Source organism: Chiloscyllium plagiosum, chromosome 2 (assembly GCF_004010195.1).
Source record: "Chiloscyllium plagiosum isolate BGI_BamShark_2017 chromosome 2, ASM401019v2, whole genome shotgun sequence".
Lineage (NCBI taxonomy): Eukaryota > Metazoa > Chordata > Chondrichthyes > Orectolobiformes > Hemiscylliidae > Chiloscyllium > Chiloscyllium plagiosum.
This window is the reverse complement of record NC_057711.1, coordinates 47,559,336-47,582,407: the sequence shown is the minus strand read 5'-3', so window position 1 is coordinate 47,582,407 and position 23,072 is coordinate 47,559,336. Positions and strand designations below refer to the sequence as shown.

At 38.9% G+C, this 23,072-nt stretch overlaps 1 protein-coding gene across 3 annotated transcripts in view; it reads right to left on the bottom strand.

Moving 5' to 3' along the window:
• The window catches only part of adgrv1 (adhesion G protein-coupled receptor V1), a 559,481-nt gene that overhangs the window by 419,891 nt on the left and 116,518 nt on the right, over positions 1-23,072 (bottom strand). For all 3 annotated transcript variants that reach the window (XM_043709105.1, XM_043709113.1, XM_043709123.1), the window contains 9 exons: positions 21,756-21,926; positions 20,730-20,910; positions 17,200-17,399; positions 14,804-14,933; positions 14,087-14,167; positions 8,649-8,788; positions 7,835-8,441; positions 3,051-3,266; positions 1,923-2,138 (listed from right to left, as the gene is read on the bottom strand). In XM_043709105.1, the coding sequence (XP_043565040.1) occupies positions 1,923-2,138; positions 3,051-3,266; positions 7,835-8,441; positions 8,649-8,788; positions 14,087-14,167; positions 14,804-14,933; positions 17,200-17,399; positions 20,730-20,910; positions 21,756-21,926 (1,942 nt within the window). The remainder of the gene's footprint in view (positions 1-1,922; positions 2,139-3,050; positions 3,267-7,834; positions 8,442-8,648; positions 8,789-14,086; positions 14,168-14,803; positions 14,934-17,199; positions 17,400-20,729; positions 20,911-21,755; positions 21,927-23,072) is intronic.

Below are 23,072 nucleotides of genomic sequence, written 5' to 3'. Positions count from 1 at the left end.
TGGTATTTTCTGATAAACGTATTCAGACATGTGATGACACACCTTTGGAGCAGGTAAAACTTGAACCTAGTCCTTCCAGCCCTGAGGTAGGGACACTACTACTGCACCACAAGAGCCCTTCTCAATTTTTACAGTCTTCAGATTCCACCTCAATTCTTTAACTTTGCACAATGCAAATACAATAAAAGCTCTGAAGAGAACAGATTACAAGTTATAATCATTTGGAGTGTAACAGTCATTAACTTTCAGGGAACATCGATTTTGCCTCAATAATCTGATTCAATTTTCTGGGAAAGTGATCTGTCTGTTACTCCAATGACAATTAGTAATTAGCAATAAACACTAGCCCAGCCGTGATGCCCATGCCCTATGAAAAAAATAAAAGAAAAATCAGGTTGATTACCTTCACAGAACATATGGATATTTCTGACAAAGAATTATCAACCTGACAAATTAACGTTCTTTCTATCCGCATGTGCTATTTAAGCTTCTAGGCATTTCCAGCATTTTCTGTTTTCATTCTTTGTGCCTCCTTCTACTCTTTCCTTTATTCCACAAGACAGCTGTCAGACATGCAGCAATGATTCTTCCTCTCCACATCCAGGACTCTCAGCACAGCAAGAGGCAAGCTAGCTGTTTGTGTTAATAAGAAAGGAAGGCTCCCTTCCATCGATATTCAACACCGAAGGACAATGAAAGACTGTGCCACTTGTGGTGATAGCTGCTTTCATTTGGCAACACTTATCCATTGCAACAACTTTCACACGTGCCCACAGTCAGACTGGCTGATGACCTCCTCTGAAATCTGACCATGTGTGAGGAACACAGTTACAAGGAACCAGTAAAAATAACATGAAGGATAATAATGGCATTCTGATCACTCTGGGGGCTCCCTCCAATGAGGTCCAAACAAAGTGAATGTAGTTGTTGCATTCAGCACAACTCGATGACTTTTGTGTACTTGGGTCTCAGTCTATTTTTTGCAGGCAACTCTCACAATTGATATTGGTTGAGCTATAACATCATTCCTTAAAGATTAATGCTCATCCCTTTTACTTTCTGGTGATAAACAGATTTTTGCTAATTCTCAGCTTCTGCCCTGATGGACAGAGTAGGCTATCGTACATAAGCAAAACTATTAACTGGCATATTATTTTCTTTAGTTATACAAACATTACACTTAACACCACATCAAAGAGTAATGGTTGAAGTGTGAAGAATATGAACTTGATACAGGACTTTAGGAATATATATTTACAGGTGGTGTGATACATTACAGAGTAGATAGAATTAAGTTACAATTTTAAGGGCTAATTTGAAGGAGGGGTGTTAAAGACAAAGAGTATTGCCTTCCAGCCAAATAAAAACAAACGCGAGTAGCATACCTACATTCATCCATTTAATGCCATTCACGAACAAAGCATATGTCAGTCAGTCCTAACCTTTTCACACTTCAATGAAATAAATAATTCCACAACACAGGGAGTGGATTTCCCTTCTCCCTGTTAGGTGACAAATGTCAGCAGATACTGCCTTCAAAAACAGATGGAGAGGCCCAGAGGAGATCAGAAGCACAGACACAGCCTTGGTGCACAGGAAAGCAAAGCTACTTCCCAAACGTTTTGTGGCATACCTCTGACCTTTGCACAGCACAGTAGTGTGCTGCAACACACTGGCTGAAAACCACTGGCCTGGGTAACCCATAATTGTAGCTTTTATCTCAGTCACATCCATAGACTCATACAACACAGAAGAGGCCCTTCAGCCCATTGTGTCTGCACTGACCTAGTTACACTAATCCCACTTTCCAGCACCTATCTATTGCCTTCAATGTTATGACATTTCAACTCACATTCAATGTAATCTAACTACCTGCTTACTAATCATGCTGTTCAATTACGAGCATATGATTTTGATTTTACCAAACGTTCCATAAGGGTCATCTGAAGCTTCAATTGTAATGGTTGCCTGTGTGACAGCTCCAAGCACAGCGCCCCCTGTTGTCTCATTAATAAGTTCAATACGAAATGACTCTTCAAGTTCTGGAATTCTGTCATTAAGGAGGTAAATTGGCACGGCTTTGCTTGTTTCCCCTTCAAGTAGGAGAACATCAGAAGATGCTATACTGTAATCTTCACCTACAGAAGTAATACAAAAAAACACAGTTCTATCAGTGGTTTTCTCTGAAAAATTTGGTTTAAAGCAATGGAACATTTTGAATAGATAGTGTATATAGAGACACTATACGTGTTTCAATCTCTTTTAGAAGTAGTTGATATGTTCAGTTTTCCTTTCATTTCAAAATTTCAGTCCTTCTTTGGGCCATCAGCTTAACCTTTTGACTGTAATCAGCATTGCCTCTAAATTATATTTCATAAGTTACATTCTATTTTTCTGCTGTATTTCTTTTATTGTTTGTTGCCTTCACTCAGTCTTCATGACCTTACAACATTCTCGCTCAGTTGAAATCCAAGAAAAATGCATGCTGTCAATTCTACACTAAAAATGACAGCAAGACAGTGAACAATAGTAGATCAATTGATATTCGCTACACTTCCTTTTCACCTCACTATGAGAGACTATCCGAACTCAATTCTCCACCTCTCGCCTCCATCAAGCTACAATTTTAGTGTATCTAAAACATAAAACTAAATCAAAAGACAACCAGGCATTTGAAAAATATGCACGAAATAATTATTGGAGAGATACGTTTCCAAACAATTTCTGAAGGCTGAGTGAGTTTATGGTTAGTGCGACTTGAAGAAAGTCTATCCAAGTGCCTGAAAGATCAACTGTTATTAGTGGCCCAAAAGGAAAAGATGCATTTAAACTTTGAAGGGGAGGAGAGGAAAGAACATGTTAGCTTAGAATGGTAACCATGGGTGGAGAAGTTTAGCTACAACATTACTTCCTACCATTCCGAGACAGGCAGTTTTCTATAAGATGACGCACTCCCAAGTCAGATTAATAAAGTTTTCGAATTCATTGGTGAAATATAGAAAAATACTACAAGTCCAAGTGTAATACCAATAGGTGTAAACATCTCTTACCAGCTCTCGCTGTCATCGACAAAGCTTGGAATTTTACAGAAACATCTGCAAATATCCCTCCGGTTCTGGTCACATTAATTATCGGTCCAACATAATTTTCAGAAACTCGTACAGTAGAAGTGGAAAGCTGCAGAGTACCAAATGCATCATCGTTGGCATTGATTATCACATGGGCCATGATGTCATCCTTCTGTCCGAGTCGTGGAGAACCAACAACTAAAAGATAGAGTCTGTCATCACAGAGGTACAAGTATTCATCTATCAGAACACACCCCGTCCCAAACAATTCGATGGTAAGAATTAATTCCATCACTGTGAGTGAACGTAGGAACATCATGTCTTGGTTAATATTCTGTTCATCTTCTATGTCAGTCTTCTTCACCTTGTCTCAGTCAAATCCATCGAATTCAGCACCGCCTTCCTAACCTGCAATCTTCTTCCTGACCTCTCCGCCCCCACCCCAGTCTGACCTATCACCCTCACCTTGACCTCTTTCCACCTATCACATTTCCGACGCCCCTCCCCCAAGTCCAACCTCCCTACCTTTTATCTTAGCCTGCTGGACAAACTTTCCTCATTCCTGAAGAAGTGCTTATGCCCGAAACGTCGATTCTCCTGTTCCCTGGATGCTGCCTGACCTGCTGCGCTTTTCCAGCAACACATTTTCAGCTCTGATCTCCAGCATCTGCAGACCTCACTTTCTCCACCCAGCCTTGGGCCAACCCACGCCTTGAAGTGGCCTGTTAATAGCTACAAGGATCTCCTTCCAACTCCACTGGTATTTTATGAGCAGTGGAGGTTGGCGGTGGGCGGTCAGGCATGCCAAATGGTGAAACCTCTATGTAACTCCAGATTGCCTGGTTCTTCATGCTCAATTACCCTGTGCCTAACCCTTGCTTATTACCACCTCTCCGTTTACTGACTGCTGTCCCCTACATCCCAGTGGGGAGCCTGCCTCATTGATCCCAGCAATATCACCCGACTTATGTCACCGTTAAGTCTCCAATGGTGATTTTGGTGGAAGATTGGTTGCAATACCCAGGGTAGTGCTTCTGGGACTGCTGGCTATTAACCCTTGAGAACAGGACTTCCTCTGCTGCAGTGAGAAGTCACAACCAGGGCCAGTTAACAGCTTAACTGCCATGAGATCAACTCCAGGTTTCTCGGCCCTGTGGAGATAGGCTCAGGACCTGACTTTATAGTTAGTGGCAGGGTCACCGCCTCCACAAAGTACATTCTGGCTGAAGACCATGGTTATATTGTAATCTAATTTACAACCCATACCAGAATGATAAATTGAAAATGATGTCGGGAGTCATAACTTCACTTCCAAATTTTCCACTATCTTTGAATCCAGCATACCCAAAAATTGGAGGTCTGATCTGCTCATTTGGCATTTTAGATGTGAGTTTTTGATATAATGTCTTACAAAACAGGAAAAGGTTGTTCAGTGAATTAAATAATTATCCATTCATACAAGCATCTTTGAATTCTTTTCAAAGAGTGGTGTGACTTCAGAGCTCTTTGTCTCAAAAGGCAAAGGAGGTGGGATCACTGAATATTTTAAAAAAGAAATTGATAGATTCCTGTCCGACAGAGTTATTGGAAACACAGACAGATCAGCTTTGACCTTATTGAATAGCGGATAGTCTCAAGGGGCAGAGTGGTCTACTTCTGTTCCTATTTAGTTTGTTTTCATGAATCAGCTTGGAAAAATGTTGGATCCACTTTTTATGAAGTGTTGTTTCCAAGAAAGACCAGGAGACCAAAACGTTTAACAGCAGGAGCTTTATGATGGAGCTGTTTACTTTACAGGCAGCAAAGTTAGATTTAGTGGTTTCTTGCCTAAAATGGCTGACGACATCTTAATTGTCATGTGACCTGATTCTTAAAGTAACAGCTCACCAAATACATAACACTAAGTGCTGGGGTTATTGTACTCAACAGTTTATTTAGGGCATGATAGAATAATGCTCTTTCTGCAGTTAAATACACTGCTAGATAGTTACTGGTAAGTAAGTAGCCTCCACTGAACCTGTTCTGTGAAATAGCTCTGATCAGGACAAAAACAATTTCAATCTGTCAGATTTCTAATGCAACTCTTAAAATTTCATACTTGGTCAACGTTATTTGAGTGCCTTTGCACTGACTGAAGAGAAACAAAAATGTATGTACAGGTTCTTTCAATCCACAATAAACAATGCCGTAAGTATTAAAATATATAGCTTCTAGTACATGCAAGTACACCACATTGAAAGCCCAACTAACAAATTGGTTGTTTGCATGATTCCTCGTGCATTCAGGATTATCTAGTAAATGTTGTCCAATTGCAGATTTAGATCTAATATTAAACGGTCCATTTCAAGTTTTGCAAGTTCGGCTGCTTTGGTACTGTCAATACCTTGCAGGGCTAGCCATCTGATTGGTTACTTCTAATTATTTCAATCAACACATTTGGACATGCTATGACACATCTACGGAACAAATGGGACTTGAACCTGGACCATCTCATCAGTGTTAGGAATACTACGGCTGCCACAAAATCCTTGATTATTCACTTTTCTCATTGGATTTAAACTTCAGGTAAGAAGATAACATGGGGAATGCACATTTATAAGCGCATATCTTTGCATTTTTTCAGCTAAAACACTACTCTTCACGTTTTCCCTCAAACGTTACAGATCCTGTCCACAGAAACGCAAGCATAATACATTGTGGTGACTCAATGGCAAGAATTGTAAGAAGAGTAAAAATGAAAACTCTTTTTCAATTTCTACTAATCATAAAAAATTTCAATAACAAAGAAATGCTTTTCAGAAGAACTTGACTAGTGTGTGAATAAATATCGAAGTTTAGCTAAGCATTGTAATGGTTTGTATTGATGAGTCATAGTATCATACTGCACAGAAACAGAGCCTTTGTCTCAACTCAGCCATGCTGACCAGGTTTCCCAAATTGGACTAGTCCCATATGACTGTGTTTGGTGCATATCCCTCTAAACCTTTCTCATCCATGTACCCGTCCAAATGTCTTTTAAATTTTGTAATTGTACGCACCTTTACTACTTCCTGTGGCAGCTCTTTCCAAATATACACCATCCTCTGTGTGAAAAGATACCCTTCAGATCCTTTGTAAACCTTTCCCCTCTCACCTTAAATCTATGCTTTCTAGTTTTAGACTCTCCTACCCTGTGGAAAGGACCTTACCTATGCCCCTCATGATTTTATAAACTTCCACAAGGTCACCCTTCAGACTTCTACGCTCCAGAGAAAAATGCCCCAGCCTATCCAGCCTCTCCCTCTAACTCAAACCCTCCAATCCTGGCAACATCCTTGTAAATCTTTTCTGCAACCTGTCAAGTTTAACAACATGCTTCCTATAGAAAGGCAACCAGAATTGTCCGTATTCCAAAAGTGGTCTCCTACAAGTGAAAAAAGATACTAGCCTTCATACTAGCTAATGAAGTAATACACCTGGTATAATACATCCTCAGTCCCACCCTGCCTTTGATGACATTCGCCTCTTTAGCAGTAAGTGAACGAGACAGCAGTGAGTTGGAAGAAGCCCAAAGCAACCAGACCCTGCTATTTTCCAACAGTCAGTTTTCCCTTTATCCCATTAGATTGCATGGTCTGGAAAAAGCAAATACATTTTTATTATCCATGGTAATTGGCCACTATGTGATTTAAAGCCTAAAATCCCCATCAAGACTGGAATAATACAATTCCTAGCATCAAACAAACTGATGGAAATTTAATCTGAATGACACAATCTGGATTTTTCCTCCAACAGATGCCATCAGACCTGCTGAATTTCTTCAGCCTTTTCTACTTTATTACCTTCAGCAGCAACACAAGGTACCATAACCAAGCCTTAGCCCACTTTGTCAATTTGCAGAAACAGAATCCACTTTCCTGAATTAACAATTTTCAATAGACAGAGTTCTATTTCCCTTTTATTGGCTTAGCACATCACCTTGATTGTAAAATATGGGTATAATAAATATATTAAAACATCAAGATGACTGTCACTGGACCCAAAATGTTAACTCTGCTTTCTCTCCACAGGTGCTACTAGACCCACTGAGTTTCTCCATCAATGTCTGTCCCTGCTTCTTTCAGAGTTCCAGCATCTGTAGTTCTTTGTTTTATTTTACTGTCTGACTGAGTCCAGAATTTTGAAAATGATTGCACATAATGGAGAACTAACAGAATTATGTCCTGCATAACTTTACTCTCTGCCTCATGCAGTTGCACCAGGAGGGTCAGCAGCACAGAAAAATACATAACACAAAGATAATTTTAAAGGCCCAAAATAAGTTGATATTTTTAAAAAGTGAGCAAGAGAAAAGTACGAGAAAAGTTGGCACAGGTTGTAAGGAAATAAGCAAGTGAATATCATTCATTGGCATAATTCTGTATCAGACTCTAGCCATCCGGCCAACTTATCTAACTGGCCTTACTGTGATTTTTTTTTATTATTACATGAGTGGGAATAAAGCTTTCAGTATAGAGGCTTCTAAATAGGCTGGCAAATTTTTGATTTTACCTGGGCACTTCTTCATGGAGTAAGAGAACAATAAATCTGAGATCTGAGACAGATTAGCCAGCCACTTTCATGGCATAATTTAGAGTAGAACTGACAGAGATGTGGCAGCAAGTTTTTAGAAGGGAGTGATGTATGGAATTCAGAAGAGGAAGACAATCACTTTTTTATAAACAGATTAATAGAAGATGAACATCAGAAAAGAACAAACATTTGATCAACCATTTTAGATTACTCACTTGGTCTGTCCTGCTCCCCTTTTAGCAGTGTGACAGCATCCAGCCAGACAAACACAGATTCTGGCCGCTCAGGTTCTGTATCATCCATTATTTGAATCATTACATTAGCTTCTGTTTGATTGGCTTCAAAGATTATTGACCCAGATATAGCAAGGTAATCAATTTCCTTTGTTGCTCTCGTAAGGAAATATGGCAGATTAGCTGACGCTGTGTCATCCACAGTTGAGTACGTGACTATGGCAATACCCATAAATCCACTTAACCGCTCAATTGTCAGTGTCACATTCTGGTTTTCCTCTTCAACTCTGACTGGTCGACTTCTTTCCGCAAACACAAACACACCATAGGGGTCATCATTAGCTAGTACTGTCAAGGTAGCATTTGTTAAGGTTCCCAGGCGGCCGTGTGAAAAGTTGCTGATGTAAATCATAAATTCTTCATCCAATTCTGGCACTTCATCGGAAGCCACCTGCAGCTCAATGCTGGCCAGAGATTGTCCAACTTTGAATGTGACATTGCCATGGTTGTTGACCAAATCATTGTAAGGATCAGAAACAACATCCCAAAATAAGGTTGCCAGAGAGAGAGTACCACCAGTTCGTTCCACCTAAAAAATCAAACAACTTATGAAACTCGTGAACTGTATAATGCAGCTTGTCAGTCACAGAGTATTACTAAGGAGCTCCACAATGAAAGATTACCAATACATAAACTCAAATTTGACAATACATAGTCAGCATCTTAAAGAATAACATATTTTCATAATTCAGCAGAATTTCTATTTTCCAGCTCTGATAAAATGCTCATTACTGACCTGCAATATAACAATTTCAAGACCCTCTCTGGGTTCTGTACCATTCATATACAAAGAGTCATTGCTGAATTGGAACACTCCATAGGCATCATCAGAGGCTTCAATAATCACTATGATTTCAGAAGCTATCCCAAGACTGGCTGGAAATCAAAGCACAGCAATTTGACTTCACTGCTTGTGGATTGTTCATGTTATCTAAAAGAACAACCAATATTCATGAAATAACTACCATTGTGAGAATGCACAAAACCAATTTTTCAAAAAAAAAACAATCTTGTAAGTTTTGCTTAAAGCACTAAGCCTAAAGTTGCTCGGATAATGGGGAGAATGATAAAGAAGCTCTTGAAATCAGAGACAGAGATTCAGTGCAGACCCAAGATTTAGCACAGTTTTCACCTATTTACAGTGTCCTTTAGATTATGGTGAACATAAAAAAAAACAGGCACAGGATTAGGCCATTCAGTCCCTTAAGTTAGTCTTACCATTCAACAAGATCATGGCTGATCTGCCGCAGGCTTCAACTGTCCTTTTGTACCATAGAGTCATAGAGATGTACAGCAGAGAAACAGACCCTTCGGTTTAACTCATCCATGCTGACCAGATATCCCAACCTAATCTAGTCCCATTTGCCAGCATTTGGCCCGTGTCCTTCCCAACCCTTCCTATTCATAGACCCATCCAGATGCCTTTTAAATGTTGCAATTGTACTAGCCTCCACCACTTCTTCTGACAGGTCATTCCATACACGTACCACTCTCTGCGTGACGATGTTGCCCCTTTGGTTTCTTTTATATCTTTCCCCTCTCACCCTAAACCTATGCTCTCTAGTTCTGGACTCTCCCAACCCAAGGAAAATACTTTGTCTACTTACCCTATTCAGGCCCCTCATGATTTTATAAACCTCGATAAGGTCACTCCTCAACCTCTGATGCTCCAGGGAAAATAGCACCAGGCTATTCAGCCTTTCCTTGTAGGTCAAACCGTTCAACCTTGGCAACATCCTTGTAAATCGTTTCTGAACCCTTTCAAGTTTCACAACATCATTCCGATAGGAGGGAGTCCAGAATTGCAATATTCCAAAAGTGACCTAACCGATGTCCTGTACAGCTGCAACATGATCTCCCAACTCCTATACTCAACACTCTGGCCAATAAAGTATACCAAATGCCTTCTTCACTATCCTATCTAACTGTGACTCTACTTTCAAGAAACTATGAACCTATGAACCTGCACTCCAAGGTCTCTTTGTTCAGCAACACTCCCCAGGATCTTACCATTAAGTGTATAAGCCCTGATCTGATTTGCCATTCCAAAATGTAGCACCTCATATTTATTTAAATTAAACTTCATCGGCCACTCCTCAGTCCATTGGCCCAAGTGATAAAGATCCCATTGTACTCTGAGGTAACCTTCTTCGCTGTCCACAACACCTCCAATTTTGGTGTCAACTGCAAACTTACTAACTATACTTCCTATGTTCACATCCAAATCATTTATATAAATAACAAAAAGGCCTCCAGTCTGAAGTCCACCACCACCTGAGAACTAGCTCCACAACCCTCTGGGGTAGAGAATTCACACAGGTAGAAACATTTCTCAACACATACCCTTGTCATGTCCCCTCAGAATCTTGCATATTTCAAGAAGATCATACCTAATTTTTCCAAATTCCAAACTAGTTTGGTAATTCTTGATAAATTAATATCTTCATCCTAGGAATTAGCCTTATGGATCGGTTTTGAGCAGCAATCTGATGCTAGCATATCCTTTTTTAAATACAGAGGCCAAAACTTTACACCACAGTATGCCAGGTGTGGCTTTACCAGCACCCAGTACAGCTGCAAAAGGTCTTTTTTATTTTCAAACTTCGACCCCTGAATAATAGAGGTGAACATTCCATTTGCTTGCTTATTTATTTATTGCTTGTTAACATTTTATGTTTCATGCACAAGAAAACCCAGATCCCTCAATGCTACACTTTTTTTGGAATCTCTCTTCATTTAAATAGTAGTCTTTTTTTTTGATTCTTCATTACAAAGTGCATGGTTTCTCACTTTGCTACAATAAACTCCATCTGCCACATTTTTGCCCATTCGCTCAAACTATCTACAGCCCCTTGCAGATTTCTTACAGCTTCATAGAGTCATAGAGGTCTATAGCACACAAAGAGGTCCTTCAGCCCATCAAGTCTGCACCAATCAAAAACAAGCACGTAACTATTCTAATCCACAATACTCTCATCACAATATGCACTCCCACTGTCTTTATATCAGCAGAAAGTCTGGTTTCATCACACTCTGACTCCTCCTTCAACTCTTTCATATAAGTCACAAATAGGACTGATCTTAGTGAGGACAGAATCCATCACCAGATCTTCTAATCTGCCCTCAAATAGGTTATTTCAAATGAGCTCCTGGTCTACTTTAAAAATTGTACCAGTAAGTCCTAAATAAGGTCAGGGGAAAATGTAGAGTTGTTTTCAACTAGTGCAAGTCAAAATGAGGTCTTTGTAAAGTCCCAGATGTTTATCAAATGTGATTATAGTAATCCAGATGCCTCGACCAACAATAAGTGAAATCCCCACTGTGGTAATTTAAGAATTTGAATTCAGTTTTTAAAAATTCAAATCTGGAAAATTAGCAAAACACATCATGGCCAGATGGTCACTGCAGCAGTGTGCATTAGAGTCACGCGTCAGGATGCTGTACAAAATGCCAACAGAACTGACTCAGAAGGAATCACCAGTAAATGGAAAATTCCAATGGGCAATTCCCTACATACGGAACCCTCCAAAAATGTCAAAGAATTCAGAGCATTTCAAGTTACATAAGTTACCTAGGAATAGGTTTGGGAAGTGAAAGTTTCCTTTAACCCATGGGTAGTTATCGACATGAACCTTGGATTCCAATGACACCTTCCAGCACCAATCTCTGCCCCTGACAACCAGATCTTTTCTCATCATCCAGCCCAACCTATCCTAAACACTCACCCACTCATCCTAGCTCTGTAGCCATACAGTCGCACATTTTCTAACGTACTTAGCTTTTCACAACAGCTGTCAAAGCAGCTGGCTGCATTGCTGAACATTTTCCTCACTCTCACTGCTGTGAAAAGGGGGTGTGACTTCTACATTGCTCCTCTCTGCTGCTGCCTATGAGGAATCCCTGTCTAAGTAACTCCAGAGCAGAAGTTTTCTAAATGTCAGTATGTGTTACTCTGGTTTGAGCAGGGTGAAAAAAATCAGTTATACTATTGTATAATCTAATCCGAAATCTAACTCTTAACATCTTCAACGACAATATTATGTCCAAAAAACTTAGTTTCCTTTTGCCTACAAAATTATCATCATATTGCAATCATTAACCTTCAACAAAGTCAATTCTATTTGAATATGAATGCTTCTTAAATAACTGCACAGAGCTTTGACAATCTCCATCACACTTACTAACAGGACAAAAGACATCTATGGGCAATCTCTCTCATTTCTGAACACAATCTATCCACTTTATGTAACTGTTTTACTTTCCATAGATTTGTTAATGTCTTCCTATTAAATTCTATACTTCTCATCCTGCAAGCTCCTTCTCCCTCTTGATCTTTAAAGAATTGTAATTAAGACTTATGATATTTAAATTTAACTCCTATTTATTCTGAATGAGCTCAAAGCAGAAACTCCTTATCTCCCTTTTATTCTCTGAATCCACAGGCTTTTAAAACCTCAATATGGAGTACGTTTGGTTTCTTTTCAAGATCTAATTAAAGATCTATATCCGTCTTTGTTAGCTTTGTCATGTATTCAGCATGTCATAGAATCATACAGGTCTACAACACAGGAAAAGGCCCTTCAGTCCATTCAGTCTGTTCCAGTCAAAAACAAGCACCTAACTATTCTCATCCCGTTTCCCAGCACTTGGCCCATAGCCTTGTATGCCTTGGCATTGTAAGTGTACATGTAGATACTTCGTAAAGGTTATGAGGATTACTGCCTCTACCATCCTTAGATGCAATGCATTCCTGTTTCCAAACACCTTCTGGGTTGTAAAAGCGTTTCCTCATTTTCCCTTTAAACCTCCTGCCCTATAATTTACATTAATGCTCCTAGGTCGTGAGAGGGTTGAGTATCTTTGATGCTCCTTGCCACAGGGAGCTGTGAGGGTTAAGTCCTTGTGTACACTGAATGCTGAGATAGATTCTTGATCAGTAGGCAAGGAATCAAGGGTTCCAAGGAAAATGCAAGAAAGTGGACATGAGGAACGTCAGATTAGCTATGATACTACTGAATGTGGAGCAGGGTCAAGGGACCAAACAGTCTACTCCTGCTCCTGTTTCTTTTGGTATTATGATCTAATCATGTCCCCCTGAGTCTTCTCTGCACCAAGGAGAACATCCCTAGTCTATTCCAGATCTCGACACAACACTCTAGTCATGGCCTAACAGAAGTTTTACACAGTTCGAGCATCACCTCCCAGCTCTTCAACTCCATGCCTTAGCTAATAAAAGTGAGTATTCTATATGTCTTCTTAGCTAGTTTAAATATCTATCATGTTACCTTATCATGGTACATGCACACCAAGGCTCCTCTGATCCTCGGTTCTCACCTGGGTCCGACAGTACATGAATAAGTATACTCTTGCCTTGTATGTCCTGCCCAAGTGTATCACCTCACACTTAACTGGATCGAATTCTATTCCTACTGATCGCACATCTGACCAGTTGGTTTGCACCTTCCTGTCATTTAAGGCTATTTTCCTCACTATGTACCACCCTCTCAATTTTTGTACAATTTCCAGAGTTTAGAGTTTTTCTTGCACCTTGATCTGCATAGTCTTTTTCCACTTTTCCTTTCAAACTTCAAGATTATTTTCTATTGCATCTCTGCAGCCTCTCTTTCCTGAATCCTTCAGACTCTGTATTCCTCTATTCCACTGTCACTTCAGCCACCTTCCATTTCCCTCTAATGGAATTCCTTTCCAAAACTACTCAACATTGTGAGATTTATCCCATTTCAAAAATCTATCTGTTGCTATGATAACATGTAGCCTTTCAGTTCATCTTCTTGCATAGAAAGACAAATAATTAACAAACGTTAAATTAATTCCGTTCAGCAGGGTATTCCAATATGGTTTGGAAAATTATTCTATCGGTAACAAGATGACAGTTAAAAGGTTTAGTTATGCATAAGTATCAGTCAAAGAAAATAACTCAATAACTGAGACTGGTAGAATAAGAATAAGAAGGCAAGAACATTCCAATGAATTAAAAATTGATACAGTTGCTTTATGTAAAACTGATGCAAAGGGTGAAAAGACCATTGAGTTCACTAGTGTTCATGCCCATTCTTCCCTATCACTAGCAGTAATGGTAACTTTGGAATTAAATGTAAGCAGTACTAGAGAGGCTGAATGAACACAAATGCATGATATATGGTAGGCTCTTACCACGAAGGTGGAAAGCTGGAAGGAAGAAGTCCATTGCACCATCACCACTACCGCTGGTACCTATGCCAAAGAGTTCAGCCACTTCAAAATAAACACACAGCACATTCACACACATTAAAACAGACAAGGCATTGAAGAAGAGAAAACACACCACTGACTCGGCTGAAAGATCAGACAGAAGCTTTTTATACGATAAAGCAATTTTATTTTAAGCTGAAACATTAATCACAGGACCTATCACATTCAACTACTGCCATTTATCTCTTCCATTCACTTGAAAAGATTTATAATTTGGGTAGAAGAGGAGAAAATAAGCTGAATTAATATAATGCAAGACAAATGTGATTATCTTAAACAAGCTTAAAAATAACAGGTATACCATGAGCACACAGCTGGCTTGATTTCAGACGTCTTCCCAAATTTTGTGGACTTAACACCATGAAGCAGGCTGGAGGCACTTTGTTTTACATAGTTAGGAAGAACACACCATCTAACAAAGAGCAGTTTGTTTTGTAAGCTCATCATATGTGAACTGGTGAGCCTTTATTCTACTAAATCATTACAAAGCAAATCACAGTTACAAAGCATACTCACATTATGTTGCCTTGATCTTTTAGGTTGAAATGATATTAAGTTGAAAAATGATCCCTATTTAAGAACACTGAGGAATGAAAATATTCTTTGATGCAGACTGGAATTGTGACCACCAGAGCTTACCTTCTCTTTCAGAATTCAGAAGCACCACCTTAAAGCTATTTGGCAGTTCAGGAACAAGATCATCAGTGATATTTACAGTGATGTATTTATACTGTTCTCCAGGCTTAAAGTCCAAAATGCCAGATGTTTCCTGGAAACCAATTTAAATTCAAATTTAGATGGCTTTCAGTGGCCCAACATTTCAGGTTCTTTGTTGATCAAATGCTAAGGTACATGATGATTGCCATTAAAAATCTAAGGATAGTTAGAGTCACACAAAAATCAGTTTGGTAGACTTTAAGCCAGTTTCTGAGACAATTAATTGGTCTGAATTTTCATCTGGGTGAAAATGCATTGTTTCAACATGTGAACGGCAATATTTCGACATAATTCTTCAGAGAAGCCAATTTTATTTTGAATGTTCAAACTCACACAAATTTCTTCTGACCTGATTGCAAATCAGGAATGCCCAGTGTGCAACGCTGGCCACCAATGAGGTTGGGTTTCAACGTGTTAAATAGGAGACAGAAATCAGATTGCTTTCTATACAGCATTTTCATCTGGGGGTACATGGTTTTGGAAGCTGATTAAATGCATGCTATGTTTGAGAGTTCATGAAGAAAACAGATAACTGTGGTGCTGGGAACATCCTGAAAAACTGAGTATAAAATCTTATTGCATTTTCACTGTCACTATGAGGTGCTTTTTTATAATGTAGTTGTTTTGTTAAAGCACTGAATAATTTTTGGATTGAACCTTTAAAAGTATTTTGGCCATTATATTCAACAATGCAGTATCATTGTTCACATGCATTACAGTATTTTGTCAGTAATAAAACAGTTAAAATGTTACAAAATATCACGTCAGTCTGTCATTTTTTCTAATGTGATTCAAAAGACTCCTTTTATCACTTAAGAAATATCTACATTGGGAAAAGTTTGAATATCTGCTTCCAACTATTCAATGACAGGCATTTCTCCTTCAAAGTTAAAATCTCATCCTGTTTTCTCAACCTTATCCCCATCTGAGGTGTGGGCTGTTTAACCCCTCAGGTTAAACTCAATACTAGTCATCTTTCTATGATTCTCTGGGACTATGACAATGGTGTTATTATCAAAATATCATAGTAGTATCTCATTGTTAATGGATTCGAGCCTTCATCCAATGATTAATGATGGGCTAGATCATCTATAGGCTTGATTTTACTGTACCCTTGCTCTTTTATATATTAATGTTACATTTTTGTTTATTCTACTGGTCGGGTTTAATATCTCATTATTAATTTGACTAGTGACAATACTGCTCTTCATAATCTCTCCTACACTCTCTTTGAAACAGAGTTAGTTCTCCTGGCCTAATAATAATGATATTGAGGCAAGTAATTGTGCTGGAATATAGTTTATCCACAAATGTTGGCCTGCATCATTTGATGGATGCCCAGTTGGCAGCTGCTAGATCTATTCTGAGTCTATCCCATTTAGTTCTGTGTAGGTGCCACACAGCACATTGCAGAATGTTGACAGCATATAGATAGGATTCCATCTCCACAAAAGGATGCACTTGCAAAGTTAGTTTGGTCAGGACAAAATCAAGAAGGTTTTTCTTCTTTTGTTGGTCCTCTTTATCACCAGGAAGATCCAGACTGACATTCAGAATTCAGCTAGTTCCATCATTAGTGGTGCTTTCGAGCCACTCTTGTTAGGAAGGTCCTCATCCACAGAACATACCAGGGCCTAACTGTTCTCAATGTTTTTTTAAATTAGTGCCCAATATGTAGGGGTACTGATTCATCAGCTCTGAGATAGGTTGTCACCAGCCAAAGCCTTCTTTGCCTAGTTCAACCTGATGCTATGAGATTTCATGGAGTTGAAAGTCAACTTTGAGGAGTCTTTGAGCAACTCCTGACTGTATACCAATGTGCCACCATTTCTGGTGGGTTCCTCCTGCTGTTGGAATGGGATATGAGCAAGAAAGATGGAAGAGGTTGGGGGAATGGGCTGATATATGTGATTCTCTGAATATAACAGTCAGACTGTTGCTTAATTAGTCTGTGGGACAGTTGTCCCAATTCTGAAACAAGTCCCCAGATGTTAGTGAGGAGGACTTTGCTGAATTAATAGGGTAGACAGAGCCATTGTCATTTGCAGTGCTCGCTGATGTTTGTTCTCATGTGACTTTCTCATTGCTGTTTCTCCACAGATTGCTAAGCCACTTCACAGGATAGTTAGTCGTTACCCATATTGCCATCGGCCTGAGACCATATGATCTTGGATTGAGATCATGTCTTTAGTGCACTGACATTTTGTTTTATTTTACTCAACGGTTCTGACATGGTTGATATAAAATAATTAATCTTACTGAGCAAAGTGTTGAAGATTTAAAGAGAATAAGTTTTTTAAAGAGTAGTTTTAACTCACCTGATAATCAGATGGACTGGAAGCTGTCAGAGGAACAGTTTGGTATGCTACCAGGATATTTCCCAGAAGACCTTGTGCACGGACAACTAGCAATCTGAGTAGACCAACCTCCTCCTTCACTCTAATGCTTGGTACAGAGAGTGCAGGAGGGATAATTGTGTCACCATCAGGTGGTAGCTGTGTTGAAAACTGTAACAAACCTAAAAGAAGTTACAATAAGTGATGATTTTAAGGCTTGTTTACAATACTTAACCAGTTTTAAATGCCTTTCCAAACCCCACATCACAGCTGTTTATAGATAACTGGTTCAAGGTGAAGTGGTTGGTGAATTGAGATAGATATGCCTTCAATTTCAGTGGAGCAATTGGTCAATATCCGAGTTAAAACCCATTTTTAGTTGGCACAGTCAATCAGATTATTTGCACTGTTCATGTCAGCTGATTTTTTCTTTTCTCTTCCACTTGGATTGCAGGACCATTGAACTCATAGTGAGGCTTTTTTTTCATTTCTACCTGCTTCATCCCAATTCCCAAATAATTAAATCTTTAAGCTCATAATTATTTTTCTTTCCTATGATTTATCTCATTATGCCAGTTTTTGTACTGATGCTAGTATCATTTCTGCAAGTTAACCTTCTGTTTTCCACTTAAGCATCTTACAAATCATTCATTTTCTCTTACGTGCTCATTTTCCTGATGCTTCCCTGTGATTTGTTACTTTATTTAAATGCTGAACACCATGTTCTCCTTCGGTGTTGACAAATGCTTCCAACTGAAAAATAAGCCCTGATATTTGACATAACAACAGTGAAGCTAATGATACTCACTGTCATTTGTGCTTAAAGATTGTGCAACTTCACGTGAGGTGCAGATCTGCAGTTCAATACCAATATTCAAAAATGATTGTTTAGTGAGCCACACCTAATTTTGGAAGAACAATTTCTTGCTATCTGCATAACCAATGAAATCTTGCAAATGGGGTGAAATATCAGAATCAGATATAAGCTAAACCTGCCACAGAAAGTTAAGATTTACAGGGATAATCTCAAATAACTTTCTCTCAACCTGCTAAGTGCTGAATTACTGCCAAAGAACCATTCTGACACTGAAATTAATTAAGAAATATGTATTTGTTGGAAGCTTTAAAGATGTCAAATCACAAAACTGCACCTTTTATTTTGCCTCTTGATTTTACTTCTGTCACAAATGCTTCCTCTCCTTTCTTACTGAACCTGACAGATATTTAATCCATTTATTCTGATTCTCTGTCCTTGCATTGTAAATGCCAAAATCCTTCCATCTGATTAGTTTTGGATATGCACAATTACTTGTTTTATTCAGTCAGACCCCAGATATCCTATTTGCCTTCCTGTGACATGAATAACCAAAGTACTTCAAGCAACTTATCACACAAACCTAAGCACACAAAGATAAGACTACCCAACAGCAGACACCATCAAAATGTCCCAAGGCAGTAATATCTGACCCTTTAACTCTGTCTGAACTGTGGTGTACTTTCAATTATTCTTGGTTTGATTCTTTTTTTTTGTCCTTTGCCCAGTTGTAGGCTTGGTGTTAAACAGTGTGGAGTTATTTATGCATTAGTCAGTTAAGCACTAGATAGCAAACACCAATGGGAAGCACTTGGTTAAAGGATATTATGCAATTACTGTACAAACATAATTCAGCACTGCTGCTTCTCAAGCAAATAATGTTGGGATGTGGGGTTAAATCCCCACTAACATAAATCGGGTTATTACCTTTGGGAAGTACTGCATGATCAATTAAGCATCTTACAGAATAATGTAATGAGCGTTATAATATATAATACGATGAGGTCACAGCACTACTCAAGAGCACAAGGGTCTCCAGATGTCCTGACTAACCCTGAGCCAATGCAGCAAAACAGGTTAACTCGTTGTTACCTTTACCATTTGTGACCTTACACTTTCGTAAACTGACAGATGTGTCTGTCATCTCAACAACCGTGATCATATCTCAAGTAAATCATTTAAAAGTGCTATATTGATGCAAGTTAATTCTTAATTTTAACATTTTCACATCCCTTTCAATGCTTTTGATAACACCATCATAATTTAACCCCTGAAGTTAACAAGTTCAAACTTCAACATCTCTGGTGACCAACTGGTTTTAGGTAATTTTCATCAGTCTTAATTGGAATATATACAACACTTTGGGGCTGCACACTGCTTTGGCAAACCATACAATGTTCCTCGGTCTTGACAAACATGAAGATAACTCCCAACTTATTTTATGCACTCTCATTAAGCTCCTCTATCCAATGTTCTCCACCCTCACTAATGTGGTGGTTACTTTTAAAATCTTGTGGACCAGTTTATCACTAAGAGTGACACTGCCCATTCAGTTACCTTCTGATTATCCCTTTACTCAGGACAGCAATTACTTGGACAAGAACCAACATTACAAATGCAGAGCTTAATGAAGGAGAAGATACAGCTACATCATCTCTTCTCCAGTCTGAGACCTTTTAGCAGCTCAATTCCAGCTGCCGTGGTTGCTGTACTGCCTTCATTACACGTTGTATTGCATTGTGGGATTGGTTAGCTTAGTTAGATGGATCACTGCTAAATCAGAGTGACATCAACAGCACGGGCTCAAATCCAGGACTACCTGAGGTCACCATGAAAATACCATCTTCTCAACCTCATCCCTCCCATGAGGCAAGCTAACCCTCAGATTCAACCATCACCAGTTCTCCCTCTATAATGAAAGAACAGCCCCATGGTCCTCCGGGACTATGACAACTTTACCTGCGTTACACATCAAGAAAAGTGCCACTCTACCTATTAGAGAGGTGTTTTCCAGCTCTTACTGTTTTTCCCATGCCACTTACACCAAGTCAGATTTCTATGAAAATGAGAAATTATTAGAACTACTTGCCTGTCAGAACTTAGCCAAAGCTGAAAATGTGTTGCTGTAACAGCCCAGCAGGTCAGGCAGCATTCAGGGAACAGGAGAATCGAAATTTCGGGCATAAGCCTTTCTTTTCCCCATTCCTGAAGAAGGGCTTATGACCGAAACGTCGATTCTCCTGTTCCCTGGATGCTGCCTGACCTGCTGCACTGTTCCAGCAACACATTTTCAGCTCTGATCTCCAGCATCTGCAGACCTCACTTTCTCCTCAAAGAACTTAGCCAAAGTAAAGCAATACCAGTTTCAAACCAGAACTAGTAACCTCCCATGCATGATTATGTGTTAAACTCAAAATATGGACTATTTTCTACTTGAATATTAATGCAGCAAATAACTAATAAACACAAACATCCAACATGAAATCATCAGCTTAATAGTGCATCAAAGTTGCTTCTACAACATCACTTTGGCACCATGGAAGGCTGTATAGCAAACATCAAGAAGAATTTCCAATTCAAATGCAAAAGCCTCAGTATATCAGGATCCTGAATATTTTCAAAATACACAATCCTAATTAGTAATTAATTTTTAATCACAATATAGACATTAGCATTAATATTTTAATTGCATAATTACCATTTGGATGGTCACTGGATTTTACAGTGATTTCAGTGCTGGCCTTCTCTGGGTCTATACTGGCTCCGCTAGTTGGAGTGGAGCCCGTTTTACCATCTCCAGAAATTGCAGAAACCAGAGAAACGATGAAGTGTTCAGCAAGCTCAGGCAAGTCATCATCTACAATATGCACGTTCAAAACCTTCATAAAAAGCAAAAGCACCAAAATCAGAATTGAGACAACAAATGATACAGCTGGTAAAAAAGATGATCAAGAAAAATTATGAACCATGGCTTATCAGAAAATATCCTGTTGAAATCCAAGTTTTAAAAATAGCTCATCTTATTTTCTATTTATTCCAAATAAAATTATATAGCAAAATTTGAAATAGACAAAATAACTGAAACAAAGAATCTACCTTATGCAATAAGTAAGGTAATGTCGTAAATTCAACACAAAAAAACCTCCATGAAGAATTGAAAGAACCAATGCCCGAAGATAATTAGATCAAAAGGAATTTCCCAGATTTTTTTTCTTTCTCCTGAAATTATTTCATGTTTTTTAGTAATTTAATTGACTCCCCCAATAGGTCAAAAACTGTGGCACTGGAAAAGCACAGCAGGTCAGGCAGCACCTGAGGAGCAGGAGAGTCAATGTTTCGGGCATAAGCCCTTCTTCAGCTCAAAGTGCAAGGCAATCAACTTCATACCCTTCCAGAATGAATGAACTGCATTCAAATGATTACTTGTCACCCACATTACAGATGCACAAGCTAATAGAGTTTGAAGATCACCGTTTCTTGAGCATCATGTCAGCATAATTAGGCCCGTGCATCAGACTTCATGATCATTTCAGGGGCTTTTTCAAAATTGCCGTGACAATATTATGGTCTCCAGCTGTTATGGTTCTCTGATATATTACAAAGTAAGAAATTCAAGATAACATGTCTAAAAATTGCAGCTACAGTGCTCCACCTATTGGTACTCTAAGGTGCTCCACACCCTAGCATTTAAAATTAATTTTCAGGTGCTTAGATTTATCATTACCTCTGAGCTTTGCCAAGGTTCAAAGGTAATAGTACCAGTGGAATTGACAAGATCACTAATGTTGCTGTCGTCACTTTCAATCTGTGAGATAGTGTAATTCACATAAACATAATCTAAGGATCCTCTTGTTCTTTCCACAACACATGAGATTGTAGATCCCTCTTCAGACGTCTGCAAGAGAAAAACAAAATTTATAGGTAGTTCAAGAGATTTGCAAATTAAACATCTGGTATTTAACTGGAGGGGAGAACAAGAAACATTCTATCAATAAATTAGAAAATGATAAAGTAAGCAGCTATGGGCCAATTAGCCAATTATCATTTTAAATAATAGACAAACTCTCAGGACTTGAAGTTCTAGAACTAATGTTCCAATGCCACTGTGCAGCAAGAGTGTCCACCAACTGCTGACTGAGTAACAGATTTGGTAACAGGAATAATTTTATATTCGGTGTGAATAACAGACTCCACCCATGGGGAAATAAGTGACACCATGCTGTTCTAACAGAGAATAAAAGAGGGCCTTTGCAATCTGGAAATAAAAAGCCTTCAATAATGTTTCATACCTCCATAAAGGAAATTAAGAGTATGAACTGTAAGACATGGCGTGGAGATGCCGGTGATGGACAGGGATGGACAAAGTTAAAAATCACACAACACCAGGTTATAGTCCAACAGGTTTATTTGAAAGTACAAGCTTTCAGAGTGCTGCTCCTTTGTCAGGTTACCTGATGAAGGAGCAGCGCTCTGAAAGCTAGTACTTCCAAATAAATCTGTTAGACTATTACCTGGTGGTGTTGCGTGATTTTTAACTATTGATAATCAATCCTGTAAATATCAATTGTCTTTGACACTAATAATTTTTGTTGCCAACGACAGAAATATGAGTTCTGGTTGGCCAAAAGTGGCTTCCAGGCTGAATTCTCAAGGTATCCAAAGACTTTGATACCTTATAATCTGGGTCATAACATTTAAGCATGTCAGGTTGAATGAGGTAAATTATTTATTGAAGAAAACCATGCATGTTTGACAAACTTAATGCAATGTTTGATTAATTAATTGATTGCATATAGAACATAGAAGAATACATAGAACATAGAAGAATACAGCGCAGTACAGGCCCTTCGGCCCTCGATGTTGCGCCGATCCAAGCCCACCTAACCTACACTAGCCCACTATCCTCCATATGCCTATCCAATGCCCGCTTAAATGCCCATAAAGAGGGAGAGTCCACCACTGCTACTGCCAGGGCATTCCATGAACTCACGACTCGCTGAATAAAGAACCTACCCCTAACATCTGTCCTATACCGACCACC